General features: G+C 49.5%; 1 protein-coding gene across 1 annotated transcript; it reads right to left on the bottom strand.

Annotated features, from left to right (window-relative positions):
- Positions 1–1,862: 1,862 nt before the first annotated feature.
- Positions 1,863–14,640, bottom strand: GTF2E1 (general transcription factor IIE subunit 1). The gene is made up of 5 exons (XM_044287378.1): positions 14,487–14,640; positions 13,756–14,208; positions 5,955–6,156; positions 3,975–4,213; positions 1,863–3,291 (listed from the first exon to the last, which is right to left on the bottom strand). The coding sequence occupies exons 1-5, from the start codon at positions 14,515–14,517 to the stop codon at positions 2,873–2,875; spliced, it is 1,344 nt and encodes a 447-aa protein (XP_044143313.1). The 5' UTR covers positions 14,518–14,640; the 3' UTR covers positions 1,863–2,872.
- Between the last annotated feature and the right edge of the window lie 98 nt (positions 14,641–14,738).

Here is a 14,738-nt window from a genome sequence, read left to right as displayed (position 1 = left end):
TCGTGTGCAATAGGCACAGGGTTACACAGCATTATGTCAGTGTAATTCAGTAGGTTCCAGGACCCTCAGGGTTACATAGCATTATGTCAGTGTAATTCAGTAGGGTTACACAGCATTATGTCAGTGTAATTCAGTAAGGTTACACAGCATTATGTCAGTGTAATTCAGTAAGGTTACACAGCATTATGTCAGTGTAATTCAGTAGGTTCCAGGACCCTCAGGGTTACACAGCATTATGTCAGTGTAATTCAGTAGGTTCCAGGACCCTCAGGGTTACACAGCATTATGTCAGTGTAATTCAGTAGATTCCAGGACCCTCAGGGTTACACAGCATTATGTCAGTGTAATTCAGTAGGTTCCAGGACCCTCAGGGTTACACAGCATTATGTCAGTGTAATTCAGTAGATTCCAGGACCCTCAGGGTTACACAGCATTATGTCAGTGTAATTCAGTAGATTCCAGGACCCTCAGGGTTACACAGCATTATGTCAGTGTAATTCAGTAGGTTCCAGGACCCTCAGGGTTACACAGCATTATGTCAGTGTAATTCAGTAGGTTCCAGGACCCTCAGGGTTACACAGCATTATGTCAGTGTAATTCAGTAGGTTCCAGGACCCTCAGGGTTACACCATTATGTCAGTGTAATTCAGTAGGTTCCAGGAGCCTCAGGGTTACACAGCATTATGTCAGTGTAATTCAGTAGGTTCCAGGACCCTCAGGGTTACACAGCATTATGTCAGTGTAATTCAGTAAGGTTACACAGCATTATGTCAGTGTAATTCAGTAGGTTCCAGGACCCTCAGGGTTACACAGCATTATGTCAGTGTAATTCAGTAGATTCCAGGACCCTCAGGGTTACACAGCATTATGTCAGTGTAATTCAGTAGGTTCCAGGACCCTCAGGGTTACACAGCATTATGTCAGTGTAATTCAGTAGATTCCAGGACCCTCAGGGTTACACAGCATTATGTCAGTGTAATTCAGTAGGTCCCAGGACCCTCAGGGTTACACAGCATTATGTCAGTGTAATTCAGTAGATTCCAGGACCCTCAGGGTTACACAGCATTATGTCAGTGTAATTCAGTAGGTTCCAGGACCCTCAGGGTTACACAGCATTATGTCAGTGTAATTCAGTAGATTCCAGGACCCTCAGGGTTACACAGCATTATGTCAGTGTAATTCAGTAGATTCCAGGAGCCTCAGGGTTACACAGCATTATGTCAGTGTAATTCAGTAGGTTCCAGGACCCTCAGGGTTACACAGCATTATGTCAGTGTAATTCAGTAAGGTTACACAGCATTATGTCAGTGTAATTCAGTAGGTTCCAGGACCCTCAGGGTTACACAGCATTATGTCAGTGTAATTCAGTAGATTCCAGGACCCTCAGGGTTACACAGCATTATGTCAGTGTAATTCAGTAGGTTCCAGGACCCTCAGGGTTACACAGCATTATGTCAGTGTAATTCAGTAGATTCCAGGACCCTCAGGGTTACACAGCATTATGTCAGTGTAATTCAGTAGGTCCCAGGACCCTCAGGGTTACACAGCATTATGTCAGTGTAATTCAGTAGATTCCAGGACCCTCAGGGTTACACAGCATTATGTCAGTGTAATTCAGTAGGTTCCAGGACCCTCAGGGTTACACAGCATTATGTCAGTGTAATTCAGTAGATTCCAGGACCCTCAGGGTTACACAGCATTATGTCAGTGTAATTCAGTAGATTCCAGGAGCCTCAGGGTTACACGGGAATGGTATGGCAGAAGTCACCCGGCTTTCCTGGGCACAGATCTCAGCATCATTTTCTGTTTTGAGTTGAAAACAAACGAAAAATATTACAAATACAAAAAATTTATTTAAGAAAAGAGTCAAATAAATTCACAAAAAACTTAAAAAAAAAAAAATACAAAACCCCAAAGACCAGCAGCTGCACCGCAACCAGTATAAACGTTAACCGACATCAGATTCTCTCGCCAATGGAAAGGATAAAGACGGAGGCCGCCATCTTGGCTCCCACAGACACGAGCACCAACCAGAAGCCACATCACATATTTCCAGTCCACAGCGGGGACATTAATGATGTAAAGGAAGGGGCTTGTCCAGTTTCACAAAGCCTACTCTTTATGTAAGGCGTTTAGAGCTCTGCTTGCTATGGCTGAATGGAAACGTTGTAACAGATCCGCTGGCTTTAAACAATGTATCAGTCTCAGAGTAATTCCTGCTCTGGCAGTTTGCTACCTTGTACCAGTGCAGGCAAAATGTACAATCCTGGAGCCCAGGCTGTTCAGGTCACAGAATATGGTCTACAGCGGACAGCAAGCAGAGATATTGAAACACAACGTATATTAGAAAGTTGCAGAATGTTTCCGGTCGAGCTCTACTTACAGAAGACTGGACACCGGCCCTTTAAGAAAACCGTCACAGACGACCTGAGACTTTATAGACAGAACAAGGGGAAAAAAAAAACAAAAAAACTTTGGCACAAATAATACTGCTACTAGTGGGGGGGAGGGGGTCTAAAATAAATCCAGCTCGTCCCACAATAAAAACTAATAAAAATCAGATAAAACATTCTTTATACACAGCTCGGGGGAGGGGAGACGCCCCCCTCCTGCTGACGATAATCGCCAGTCATGTGACCGATCCGTTTCTTCGGCTTACAGGGTTAAAACGCAATGGGATTCATTGGAGGAGGGGTGGCGGGTTTAATAATAAATTAAAAATAAAAACTTTTAAAGTACATTAAATGCCCCCCCCCCTCCTCCACTTGACTTTAAAAGAGTAAAATTAAAAATATGTATCTGTAGGTAATAAAATGATGGCGTCTGCAGCAGAGGCGCGAGACCGGAGCCTGAAGATGGCGCCCCCTGCGGCTCAGTCGTACATGTCTTCAAACATCCTCTGCCCCATCTCTATGTACGCCTCCTTCTCCTGGGGGGTCATCTGCGCCACCAGTTCTGGCCGTTGGCTGACCTCGCTGTACAGGTACGGCCGCCCGCCCACCGTGACCGCGGGGTCTGCAGACACCTCCTCAAACTCCTCATCGTCATCCTCCTCCATGATCCGGGAGGCCGCGCTCACAGGATGCCGGCTCACTGGACTATCTTGGTCCGATTCGCTGGTGTCGCTGTCCGAATCGCTGCCGGCTCCCGCGCTGGCGCCGACGGTGGAGGAGACCCCCACAGAGGCGGCGGCTGCGCTCTTCTTCTCGTGAATGAGCAGAGCTTGCATCACCTCTTCATTCTCATCCGCGATTGGGCGGCTCTCCTCGTGGAAGGACTCCGCGTCCAGACCTGCGGGAAGACACGGGATGATGCTTTAAAAGGGGAACACCGCATGGACACATGTCAGGAGGTGGAAGAAGAGGAAATCCCCTTGAAGGGAAACTTTTGGTGCCACTTTCAAGATCCCTGCTGGCTGTCAGTGGATGAGAACATTACTTACATCCTATTCTGGCTCGCACAGCTCCGACCTTGCTACAGTGTATCAGGATGGTAATCCCTCGGGGACGTTCACACGGACAGCCTCACCGTCCTCTCCGTGTCCCATACATATCAGTGAGAGGCGGCGCTGAGGATTGCAGAGGGGCTGCTTAAAGCCGCGGTCACTCCGAGAAAGGACATGGAGATGGGAGGCGAAATTTTGGAGCAGCCATCTGCGCCGTGAATGTCCCTTTAGTGTCCCATCAGCCGACGTGCTGACTTCACACTGCCATGCACTGACACACTGTAACAAGCCCATCAGCTCTGCGCACAGGACAAGGCAATGACAGGTTTTAAAGCTCCAAAAGCAAAAGAGAATGGTGTTCATTCACTGACAGGCAGCAGAGATTTTGAAGAACTGGTAAATAAAATCGCTGGACAGGCACTAAAAGGGTATGGCCACCTGCAAAGGGAGGCTAACCTCCTCCCTGGCCTCAGCTGCCTCGCACTACAAACCAGAAGAAACCATAGGCAGGAATTGAAGCGCCGCTCACCATCCTTAATGTCGGCGGGTTCGCTGTAGGCTCCGCCCTGCACGGTGCTCTCCCTCAGCCAGATGGGCCTCTCCTTGACGGGCTTCCCCTCGGTGAGCGCTCTCTGCAGGTCCTCCTGCTCCTCCATGCTGATGACCACGTCCTGGGTGTACATATCTTCGTAGGAGGGACCCTTGGACCAGGCTTCCCTCTGAGGACCGGAGGCTGCGCCCAACGCCGCCGCCGCCGCTCTCTCCTTGCTGCAAAACACGGTGGTAAAAAGATGGAGGTAAGAGCTTAATATGGAGCCCAATACATAACGGGCGCGCGGTGCGGCGCTGACACAGCGGTCTCCGGGGGATGGGTACATTACCGCCTGCGCAGCGAGTACCGCTCCACTCACACTAATCGCTTCATTCTCTTCTAAGTGCAAAGTTTTTAGGATCTGACAGATTCTGGAGAGACAGATCTGAGGGGGAGGAAGAGGGGGCGGCCATCATACCGAGCATGAAACGTACCAAGAAAACATCTTCATCTGCAATCATAGAAGGACTGGAGGAAACCACCAGCAAGACCAGACAGGACCCCACAACACCACTGCACACATAGCCATACTATGTCATACTCCGGAGCTGCACTCACTATACTGCTACAGTCAGCAAGCATGTGGATTAACACACCCCAGCGTAGATCTATTATACACTCACTATACTACTGTTACTGGAGACAGTCAGCAAGCATGTGGATTAACACACCCCAGCGTAGATCTATTATACACTCACTATACTACTGTTACTGGAGACAGTCAGCAAGCATGTGGATTAACACACCCCAGCGTATATTATACACTCACTATACTACTGTTACTGGAGACAGTCAGCAAGCATGTGGATTAACACACCCCAGCGTATATTATACACTCACTATACTACTGCTACTGGAGACAGTCAGCAAGCATGTGGATTAACACACCCCAGCGTAGATCTATTATACACTCACTATACTACCGTTACTGGAGACAGTCAGCAAGCAGGTGGAGTGACACACCCCAGCGTAGATCTGTTATACACTCACTATACTACTGTTACTGGAGACAGTCAGTAAGCAGGTGGATTAACACACCCCAGCGTAGATCTATTATACACTCACTATACTACCGTTACTGGAGACAGTCAGCAAGCATGTGGATTAACACACCCCAGCGTAGATCTGTTCTACACTCACTATACTACTGCTACTGGAGACAGTCAGCAAGCATGTGGATTAACACACCCCAGCGTAGATCTGTTCTACACTCACTATACTACTGTTACTGGAGACAGTCAGTAAGCAGGTGGATTAACACACCCCAGCGTAGATCTATTATACACTCACTATACTACTGTTACTGGAGACAGTCAGTAAGCATGTGGATTAACACACCCCAGCATAGATCTGTTATACACTCACTATACTACTGTTACTGGAGACAGTCAGTAAGCAGGTGGAGGGACACACCCCAGCGTAGATCTATTATACACTCACTATACTACTGTTACTGGAGACAGTCAGCAAGCAGGTGGATTAACACACCCCAGCGTAGATCTGTTATACACTCACTATACTACTGTTACTGGAGACAGTCAGTAAGCAGGTGGAGCGACATCACTAACACCTCCCACACTCCCCACAGCAGACGACTTTACAGCGCCTGATGCAAGAACTACGTTTCCCAGAATGGAAGTCACCAAGTTCTGCACAGACACTGAACAAGCAGGAGATGCTGGGAGAAGGCAGATTTACGGGGGGCGTCCCAGTCCTTCCCTCAGGTCTTGGAATTTGGGGTGCGGGATGACTGGAAGCTCAGGTGACGCCCCCTATATCCGGAACCTGCGAGAAAACTGCCCGACTCCCGGAATACATTGCAGGTGGCTCTACTCTCTGTTGTCAGCCATTCCAGGGTGGCTGCACAGTAACAGGCCGAGCAGGACAGCGCCCCTACAGGCTGGGAGGGTCGGGTACCTTTGTCTGAGAGCTGGGATGTCGGTGGGCTCCGGCTCCAGGATCTCATAGGCCAGGTTGATGTCTTCGGTCTCTCGGAGCAGGGCGTAGATCGGTTCTATCTGTTCATTAAATCGGGCAACCAGGGTGCGGGCGTCCTTCTTGGGCATCGCAGACTCGTCCTCCTCCACCTCCGTCTGGCAGAACGTGCATCGAAACGTACCTGGAAGATGAGGAGACAGTCAGGAAGTCCAGAATACAAAACCATGGAAACCCCGGAATCACCGTACCTCACTGCTCTGTGCTACAGCCTGGCTTATACTCTGGAGCTGAAATCACAATTCTGCAGCTTCAGAGCTGATAATGTTCTGCTTGTTCAATATGTCCCACTCTATTACATGTGACTTTACAGTATAAACCAGCAGAATAGTGAGTGCAGCTCTGGAGTATAATACAGGATGTAACTCAGGATCAGTACAGGATAAGTAATGTATGTACACAGTGACTCCACCAGCAGAATAGTGAGTGCAGCTCTGGAGTATAATACAGGATGTAACTCAGGATCAGTACAGGATAAGTAATGTATGTACACAGTGACTGCACCAGCAGAATAGTGAGTGCAGCTCTGGAGTATAATACAGGATGAAACTCAGGATCAGTACAGGATAAGTAATGTATGTACACAGTGACTGCACCAGCAGAATAGTGAGTGCCGCTCTGGAGTATAATACAGGATGTAACTCAGGATCAGTACAGGATAAGTAATGTATGTACAGTGACTGCACCAGCAGAATAGTGAGTGCAGCTCTGGAGTATAATACAGGATGTAACTCAGGATCAGTACAGGATAAGTAATGTATGTACACAGTGACTGCACCAGCAGAATAGTGAGTGCAGCTCTGGAGTATAATACAGGATGTAACGCAGGATCAGTACAGGATAAGTAATGTATGTACACAGTGACTGCACCAGCAGAATAGTGAGTGCAGCTCTGGAGTATAATACGGGATGTAACTCAGGATCAGTACAGGATAAGTAATGTATGTACACAGTGACTGCACCAGCAGAATAGTGAGTGCAGCTCTGGAGTATAATACAGGATGTAACTCAGGATCAGTACAGGATAAGTAATGTATGTACACAGTGACTGCACCAGCAGAATAGTGAGTGCAGCTCTGGAGTATAATACAGGATGTAACTCAGGATCAGTAATGTACGTACACAATGGGCCCATTATGCACCAGTTGTTGCACCCTCTACCAGTCTAGATGCTAATAACCCTTTTGCTCAGTAGATTATGTATAACACGGGGATCCAGCACTGCAGCAGTTAAGTGTCAGCAGCGGCCGCAGAGACAGGAGAAGCGCGTTTCAAGGTCTCATATTCACGAAGTGTCTGGAGCGGCATCCATTGCAATTTGCTAAACGCCTACAGCATTCCAGCTGCTCATTGTCTCTCCTCTGCAATCAGATGCCAACAATGGCGCGGTGCAGAGGAGCGCCCGGCGAAGAACACAGAACCAAGGTCGGCGTCTCTTCTGGAGGAGGCGATGACAGCTGGAGGGGAGAAGGAAGCGAATCAGGGGCGCAGCTCCAAACAGATCCAGATCACCGAGGGCCGAATGCTCTCACCTCAAAGGGTTAACGCTAGGAGTTGGTCATTTCTCGGAAAGCTGGGTGACAATCAGTATGGCTGCTCCCACCCAGCTTTCCTAGACTCAGACATGTTATAGCTGCCCGATTACGCAGCAATCTAGGGCATGACATGGATGGCTACAAAGCAGGTGAGGAGCGCTGCTCTGGAGGCTGGAAAAGCTGGGTGGAAAGTCACGACATAAAGAGCAAGATTTCAGAAACTGCACCCTCCCCCCCCCCCAGAAATACATGATTTTAATGCTTGAAACTATATATTGCATAAAATCATACTGCAAAGATCTTGAACATTATACTCCAGTCACATCCGGAGCTGCACTCACTAAATGGTGAGTTATTTGGCTTCAGGTTTTCACTTTCCTGAAAATGATGAGACCTAACAGCTGAGCTCCAACACAGTGCCTGTCCTCTGAGCTCCCGCGGCGCACTGCTCTGAGGTTACAGGAAAAAATTATAAATGCAGCTCTGGATGTGACTGGAGTATAGGACACGCTATAACAGCAGAATTATTAATGCAGCTCAAGAAGTGACTGGAGTACACACAGTCAGATATGCTGCAGTAGCAGAATTGTGCACACAGTCCTCGATGTGACTGGAGTATAAGACACGATGTTCTAACAGAATTGTGAGTACTGCTCAGGATGTGAATGGAGTACAAAACATGATGGAGCAGCAGAATTGTGTATGCAGCCCTGGATGTGTTTACAGTGTAAGACATGATTTAACTGCAGACTTGCGATGGCAGCTCTGGAAGGGATTGGAGCATAATACATTATGTAGCAGCAGAAGTATGAATGCAGCTCTTGTTGTGATTAGTGTATAGGACAGTATTGTAATGTAAATACCGGACCGGTTCAGATGTGAGGGAACATTCACAGTTTATTACTTTCCCTGGAATGATTTCGGCCTGTGGGAGGGGGCGCAGTGGTGAGAATAGCGTAAACGGCTGATATTTTGTGGGTGTCGCGCCATTTTATGATCAGACATAGTGGGGGAAGGGATTTCCGGATGGAGGAGTCAGAGCAGGAGGATTGTGAAGGCTTCTCGTCAGTGGAGGCCCCAGGGACCTGTGGGGCTCTATCGCAGCCTGTGGTCCAGAATAAAGAGCATCATCCAGCGGGCCGGGTAATGGAAGCGACTGGTGCCGCCAGCGGGCCCCTCCTGAGGGCCCCATCCCTGCAGCGATCAATCAGCACCAAAAATAGCAGCAGGAGAAGGGTTAACCAGGCTGCTCCAAGGTCACCGCGCCGAGCGCAGATTACATAGGTACACAGGCACGACCAAACGAATCCGATAAAGTAACCGCAGCAAATATATGATGATGAAGCAGAATCACACCACGTGACTTAAAGGGACAGTAACCACCCCAGTCCAGAGAGTAGACCAAAGACATACACTAAGGTCAGCCTCTCCCACCCCAGAAAGGCTGATAACAGGGAGCAACAGACTGTACTCACCGATCAAATGGCTGATAACAGAGAGCAACAGACTGTACTCACCGGCCCCGATCAAATGGCTGAAAACAGGGAGCAACAGACTGTACTCACCGGCCCCGATCAAATGGCTGATAACAGGGAGCAACAGACTGTACTCACCGGCCCCGATCAAATGGCTGATAACAGAGAGCAACAGACTGTACTCACCGGCCCCGATCAAATGGCTGATAACAGGGAGCAACAGACTGTACCCACCGGCCCCGATCAAATGGCTGATAACAGGGAGCAACAGACTGTACTCACCGGCCCTGAGCAAATGGCTAACAGGGAGCAACAGACTGTACTCACCGGCCCCAATCAAATGGCTGATAACAGGGAGCAACAGACTGTACTCACCGGCCCCGATCAAATGGCTGAAAACAGGGAGCAACAGACTGTACTCACCGGCCCCGATCAAATGGGTGAAAACAGGGAGCAACAGACTGTACCCACCGGCCCCGATCAAATGGGTGAAAACAGGGAGCAACAGACCGCACTCTACTGCAGTACATAGAGCTGCAAGTGCACTGCCGTCAGGATCTCAGGAAAGCTGGGTGCCAAACGATGGCCAGCCCCAGCTGTGCTCCCATAATGCACTGGGGCTGTGCCTGGTATAAAGAGGAGACTTCCCAGAATGCAAAACACCAGAGCAGGCCCGATGCAGAAAATGAACAAGCAAGGGATGCTGGGAGATTTCTGGTGATGCAGCAGAAGAGCGAGTGCAGCTGTGAAGTCGCCGTGTGGATTGCTTCTGTATGCCAGCGTTCCCGGGCAGTCACTGAGCAGCAGGAGCTCATGCAACTGGGACACCCCAGAAAAAAGGGGGTACTTAGAAAGACCACAACCTGACATAAAGGTCACGAAGTGGAAGAAAAGGAAGCGGCGAGAGGATGGGCGCCAGAAGTGACCACTGCCGGTATTGGAAGCAGTGTGTATGGAGGCAGAGGAGCGCCCCCTGCTGGACAGTGCATTACACTGCACCCTTCACCGTGCACGGCATCATTCACACTTCAGTGCTGGGTCAGTCATTTTTAAACACACATTTTTACTTTAATTTTTTTTCATAAGTAAATACTGATCATAAAACAAGAAGCAGGAGGGGACCACCCAAATCACGTACAGAGCCTGAGCCGAGGGAGAGGGAGCGGGCCGGCGAGAGAGAGCGAGCGGGCCGGCGAGGCGGGGAGAGAGAGAGAGAGAGCGGGCCGGCGAGGCGGGGAGAGAGAGAGAGAGCGGGCCGGCGAGGCGGGGAGAGAGAGAGAGCGAGCGGGCCGGCGAGGCGGGGAGAGAGAGAGAGCGAGCGGGCCGGCGAGGCGGGGAGAGAGAGAGAGCGAGCGGGCCGGCGAGGCGGGGAGAGAGAGAGAGCGAGCGGGCCGGCGAGGCGGGGAGAGAGAGAGAGCGAGCGGGCCGGCGAGGCGGGGAGAGAGAGAGAGCGAGCGGGCCGGCGAGGCGGGGAGAGAGAGAGAGCGAGCGGGCCGGCGAGGCGGGGAGAGAGAGAGAGCGAGCGGGCCGGCGAGGCGGGGAGAGAGAGAGAGCGAGCGGGCCGGCGAGGCGGGGAGAGAGAGAGAGCGAGCGGGCCGGCGAGGCGGGGAGAGAGAGAGAGCGAGCGGGCCGGCGAGGCGGGGAGAGAGAGAGAGAGAGAGAGAGAGAGAGAGAGAGAGAGAGAGAGAGAGAGAGAGAGAGAGAGAGAGAGAGAGAGAGAGAGCGAGCGGGCCGGCGAGGCAGGGAGAGAGAGAGAGCGAGCGGGCCGGCGAGGCGGGGAGAGAGAGCGAGCGGGCCGGTGAGGGGGGGGGAGAGAGAGCGAGCGGGCCGGCGAGGCGAGAAACACAGCACAAAAAGACAGCAATGCACCAAAACCAACAACAGAATGAAATACTCCCCTCAGCAGAGATCACAGCCTGGCTGCAGAGGAGATGTGGGGTACAGACCCCGGGATAATATGTACAAGATGGAAGGGGGGGGGGGGGAATTTAACTCAGGATCAGTACAGGATAAGTAATGTATGTACACAGTGACTGCACCAGCAGAATAGTGAGTGCAGCTCTGGAGTATAATACAGGATGTAACTCAGGATCAGTACAGGATAAGTAATGTATGTACACAGTGACTGCACCAGCAGAATAGTGAGTGCAGCTCTGGAGTATAATACAGGATGTAACCCAGGATCAGTACAGGATAAGTAATGTATGTACACAGTGACTGCTCCAGCAGAATAGTGAGTGCAGCTCTGGAGTATAATACAGGATGTAACTCAGGATCAGTACAGGATAAGTAATGTATGTATACAGTGACTGCACCAGCAGAATAGTGAGTGCAGCTCTGGAGTATAATACAGGATGTAACTCAGGATAAGTAATGTATGTACAGTCGTGGCCAAAAGTTTTGAGAATTAAATAAATATTGGAAATTGGAAAAGTTGCTGCTTAAGTTTTTATAATAGCAATTTGCATCTACTCCAGAATGTTATGAAGATGATCAGGTGAATTGCATCGTCCTTCTTTGCCATGAAAATTAACTTAATCCCAAAAATCCTTTCCACTGCATTTCATTGCTGTCATTAAAGGACCTGCTGAGATCATTTCAGTAATCGTCTTGTTACTCAGGTGAGAATGTTGACGAGCACAAGGCTGGAGATCATTATGTCAGGCTGATTGGGGTAAAATGGCAGACTTGACCTGTTGGGAGGGCGATGCTTGAAATCATTGTTCTTCTATTGTTAACCATGGTGACCTGCAGAGAAACGCGTGCGGCCATCATTGCGCTGCATAAAAATGGCTTCACAGGCAAGGATATTGTGGCTACTAAGATTGCACCTCAATCAACAATTTATAGGATCATCAAGAACTTCAAGGAAAGAGGTTCAATTCTTGTTAAGAAGGCTTCAGGGCATCCAAGAAAGTCCAGCAAGCGCCAGGATCGTCTCCTAAAGAGGATTCGGCTGCGGGATCGGAGTGCCACCAGTGCAGCGCTTGCTCAGGAATGGCAGCAGGCAGGTGTGAGCGCATCTGCACGCACAGTGAGGCCAAGACTTTTGGAAGATGGCCTGGTGTCAAGAAGGGCAGCAAAGAAGCCACTTCTCTCCCAAAAAACATCAGGGACAGATTGATCTTCTGCAGAAAATATGGTGAATGGACGGCTGAGGACTGGGGCAAAGTCATATTCTCCGATGAAGCCTCTTTCCGATTGTTTGGGGCATCAGGAAAAAGGCTTGTCCGGAGAAGAAAAGGTGAGCGCTACCATCAGTCCTGTGTCATGCCAACAGTAAAGCATCCTGAGACCAGTCATGTGTGGGGTTGCTTCTCATCCAAGGGAGTGGGATCACTCACAATTCTGCCCCAAAACACAGCCATGAATAAAGAATGGCACCAAAACACCCTCCAACAGCAACTTCTTCCAACAATCCAACAACAGTTTGGTGAAGAACAATGCATTTTCCAGCACGATGGAGCCCCGCGCCATAAGGCAAAAGTGATAACTAAGTGGCTCGGGGACCAAAACGTTGACATTTTGGGTCCATGGCCTGGAAACTCCCCAGATCTTAATCCCATTGAGAACTTGTGGTCAATCCTCAAGAGGCGGGTGGACAAACAAAAACCCACTAATTCTGACAAACTCCAAGAAGTGATGATGAAAGAATGGGTTGTATCAGTCAGGAATTGGCCCAGAAGGTGATGGAGAGCATGCGCAGTCGGATTGCAGAGGTCCTGAAAAAGAAGGGCCAACACTGCAAATACTGACTCTGCATAAATGTCATGTAATTGGCGATAAAAGCCTCTGAAACGTATGAAGTGCGAGTAATTATATTTCACTGCATCACAGAAACAACTGAGACAAAGATCTAAAAGCAGTTTAGCAGCAAACTCTGTGAAAACTAATATTTGTGTCATTCTCAAAACTTTTGGCAACGACTGTATACAGTGACTGCACCAGCAGAATAGTGAGCGCAGCTCTGGAGTATAATGCAGGATGTAACTCTGGATCAGTACAGGATAAGTAATGTATGTACACAGTGACTGCACCAGCAGAATAGTGAGTGCAGCTCTGGAGTATAATACAGGATGTAACTCAGGATCAGTACAGGATAAGTAATGTATGTACACAGTGACTGCACCAGCAGAACAGTGAGTGCAGCTCTGGAGTATAATACAGGATGTAACTCAGGATCAGTACAGGATAAGTAATGTATGTACACAGTGACTGCACCAGCAGAATAGTGAGTGCAGCTCTGGGGTATAATACAGGATGTAACTCAGGATCAGTACAGGATAAGTAATGTATGTACACAGTGACTGCACCAGCAGAATAGTGAGTGCAGCTCTGGAGTATAATACAGAATGTAACTCAGGATCAGTACAGGATAAGTAATGTATGTGCACAGTGACTCCACCAGCAGAATAGTGAGTGCAGCTCTGAAGTATAATACAGGATGTAACTCAGGATCAGTACAGGATAAGTAATGTATGTACACAGTGACTGCACCAGCAGAATAGTGAGTGCAGCTCTGGAGTATAATACAGAATGTAACTCAGGATCAGTACAGGATAAGTAATGTATGTGCACAGTGACTCCACCAGCAGAATAGTGAGTGCAGCTCTGAAGTATAATACAGGATGTAACTCAGGATCAGTAATGTATGTACACAGTGAGTGCAGCTCTGGAGTAAATATCATGTCCAGTGCTGGTCCACTCTCGTACCTGTCATGGGATCGAACAGCTGATTGGCCTCCAGGTCGGTGAAGGTGCTGCAGCAGTTGGGGCACTTGAAGGAGGCGCGGTTGGTGGAGTCCCTCTCGTCGGTCTCTATCCGGCGCCTCATGTGGTCCAGCTTGTACTTCACCACGTTGACCAGCAGCCGGTAGTTGATGAAGTAGTAATTGTGCCTGGTGGTCTTCCCATCGGAGGCGGTCTCCACCCTCATGCGGCATTTGATGAACTTGTCCCCCTTCAGCGTGTTGAGCACGGCCCGCAGCTGCTTACGGTCAAACTTCAGCAGCTCCAGCATGTCGTCCTCCTTAACGCAGGGGTTCCGGATCAGGATGTCCAGCGTCAGCGCATGCTCCAGCCCGTAGAAGCCGCGCACCACGTACTTGGCCAGGCGCTTCAGCACGGCCGGGACCTCCGTCACTGCCTCTGGGTCTGTCATCTTATCTGCAAAGGGAGGAAGCAGCGAAGAATGAGAAACATTCACTGACAGCAAGCAGTGAATCTAAATTATAGGTGAATACAGGGGAGGGAGTTACAGGCAGGATATTGAAAGAAGACTCTGCTTATGGTGTATTACAGGTCTGGAGGGGGCACATACTTATCTACTCAAGGGGAGGGGCTATGACACGGGACACGCCCTCCCTGAAGCAGGTAATGCTCTGGTCACATGATATGAAGGCTATACTGCCCCTTATATGTGCACTAACTGCAGACACACTCACCTCTCACGCCGCCTCGCCGGCCACTGTCCATTCGTCACCAACAGGCGCACTTTTTCTACGTCATTCCGTCCGGCCGCCATATTAAGTAAGGGAACCCTGCTATCGGCGTGATTCCTAGGGATAAGCCGCCCTTTGTTATCTGACAGGATCCTCCCCACAGTCAATGATACTGGAGAACTGCTGACCGTCACATGTATAATACTCTCGCTCCAGTCCGACTACACGCACATGACAGTACTGGCAATGGCCACC

The sequence above is a fragment of the Bufo gargarizans genome, chromosome 3, assembly GCF_014858855.1.
Source record: "Bufo gargarizans isolate SCDJY-AF-19 chromosome 3, ASM1485885v1, whole genome shotgun sequence".
NCBI lineage: Eukaryota > Metazoa > Chordata > Amphibia > Anura > Bufonidae > Bufo > Bufo gargarizans.
The sequence above is the reverse complement of the archived record's forward strand: the minus strand, read 5'-3'. Positions and strand labels throughout refer to the sequence as shown.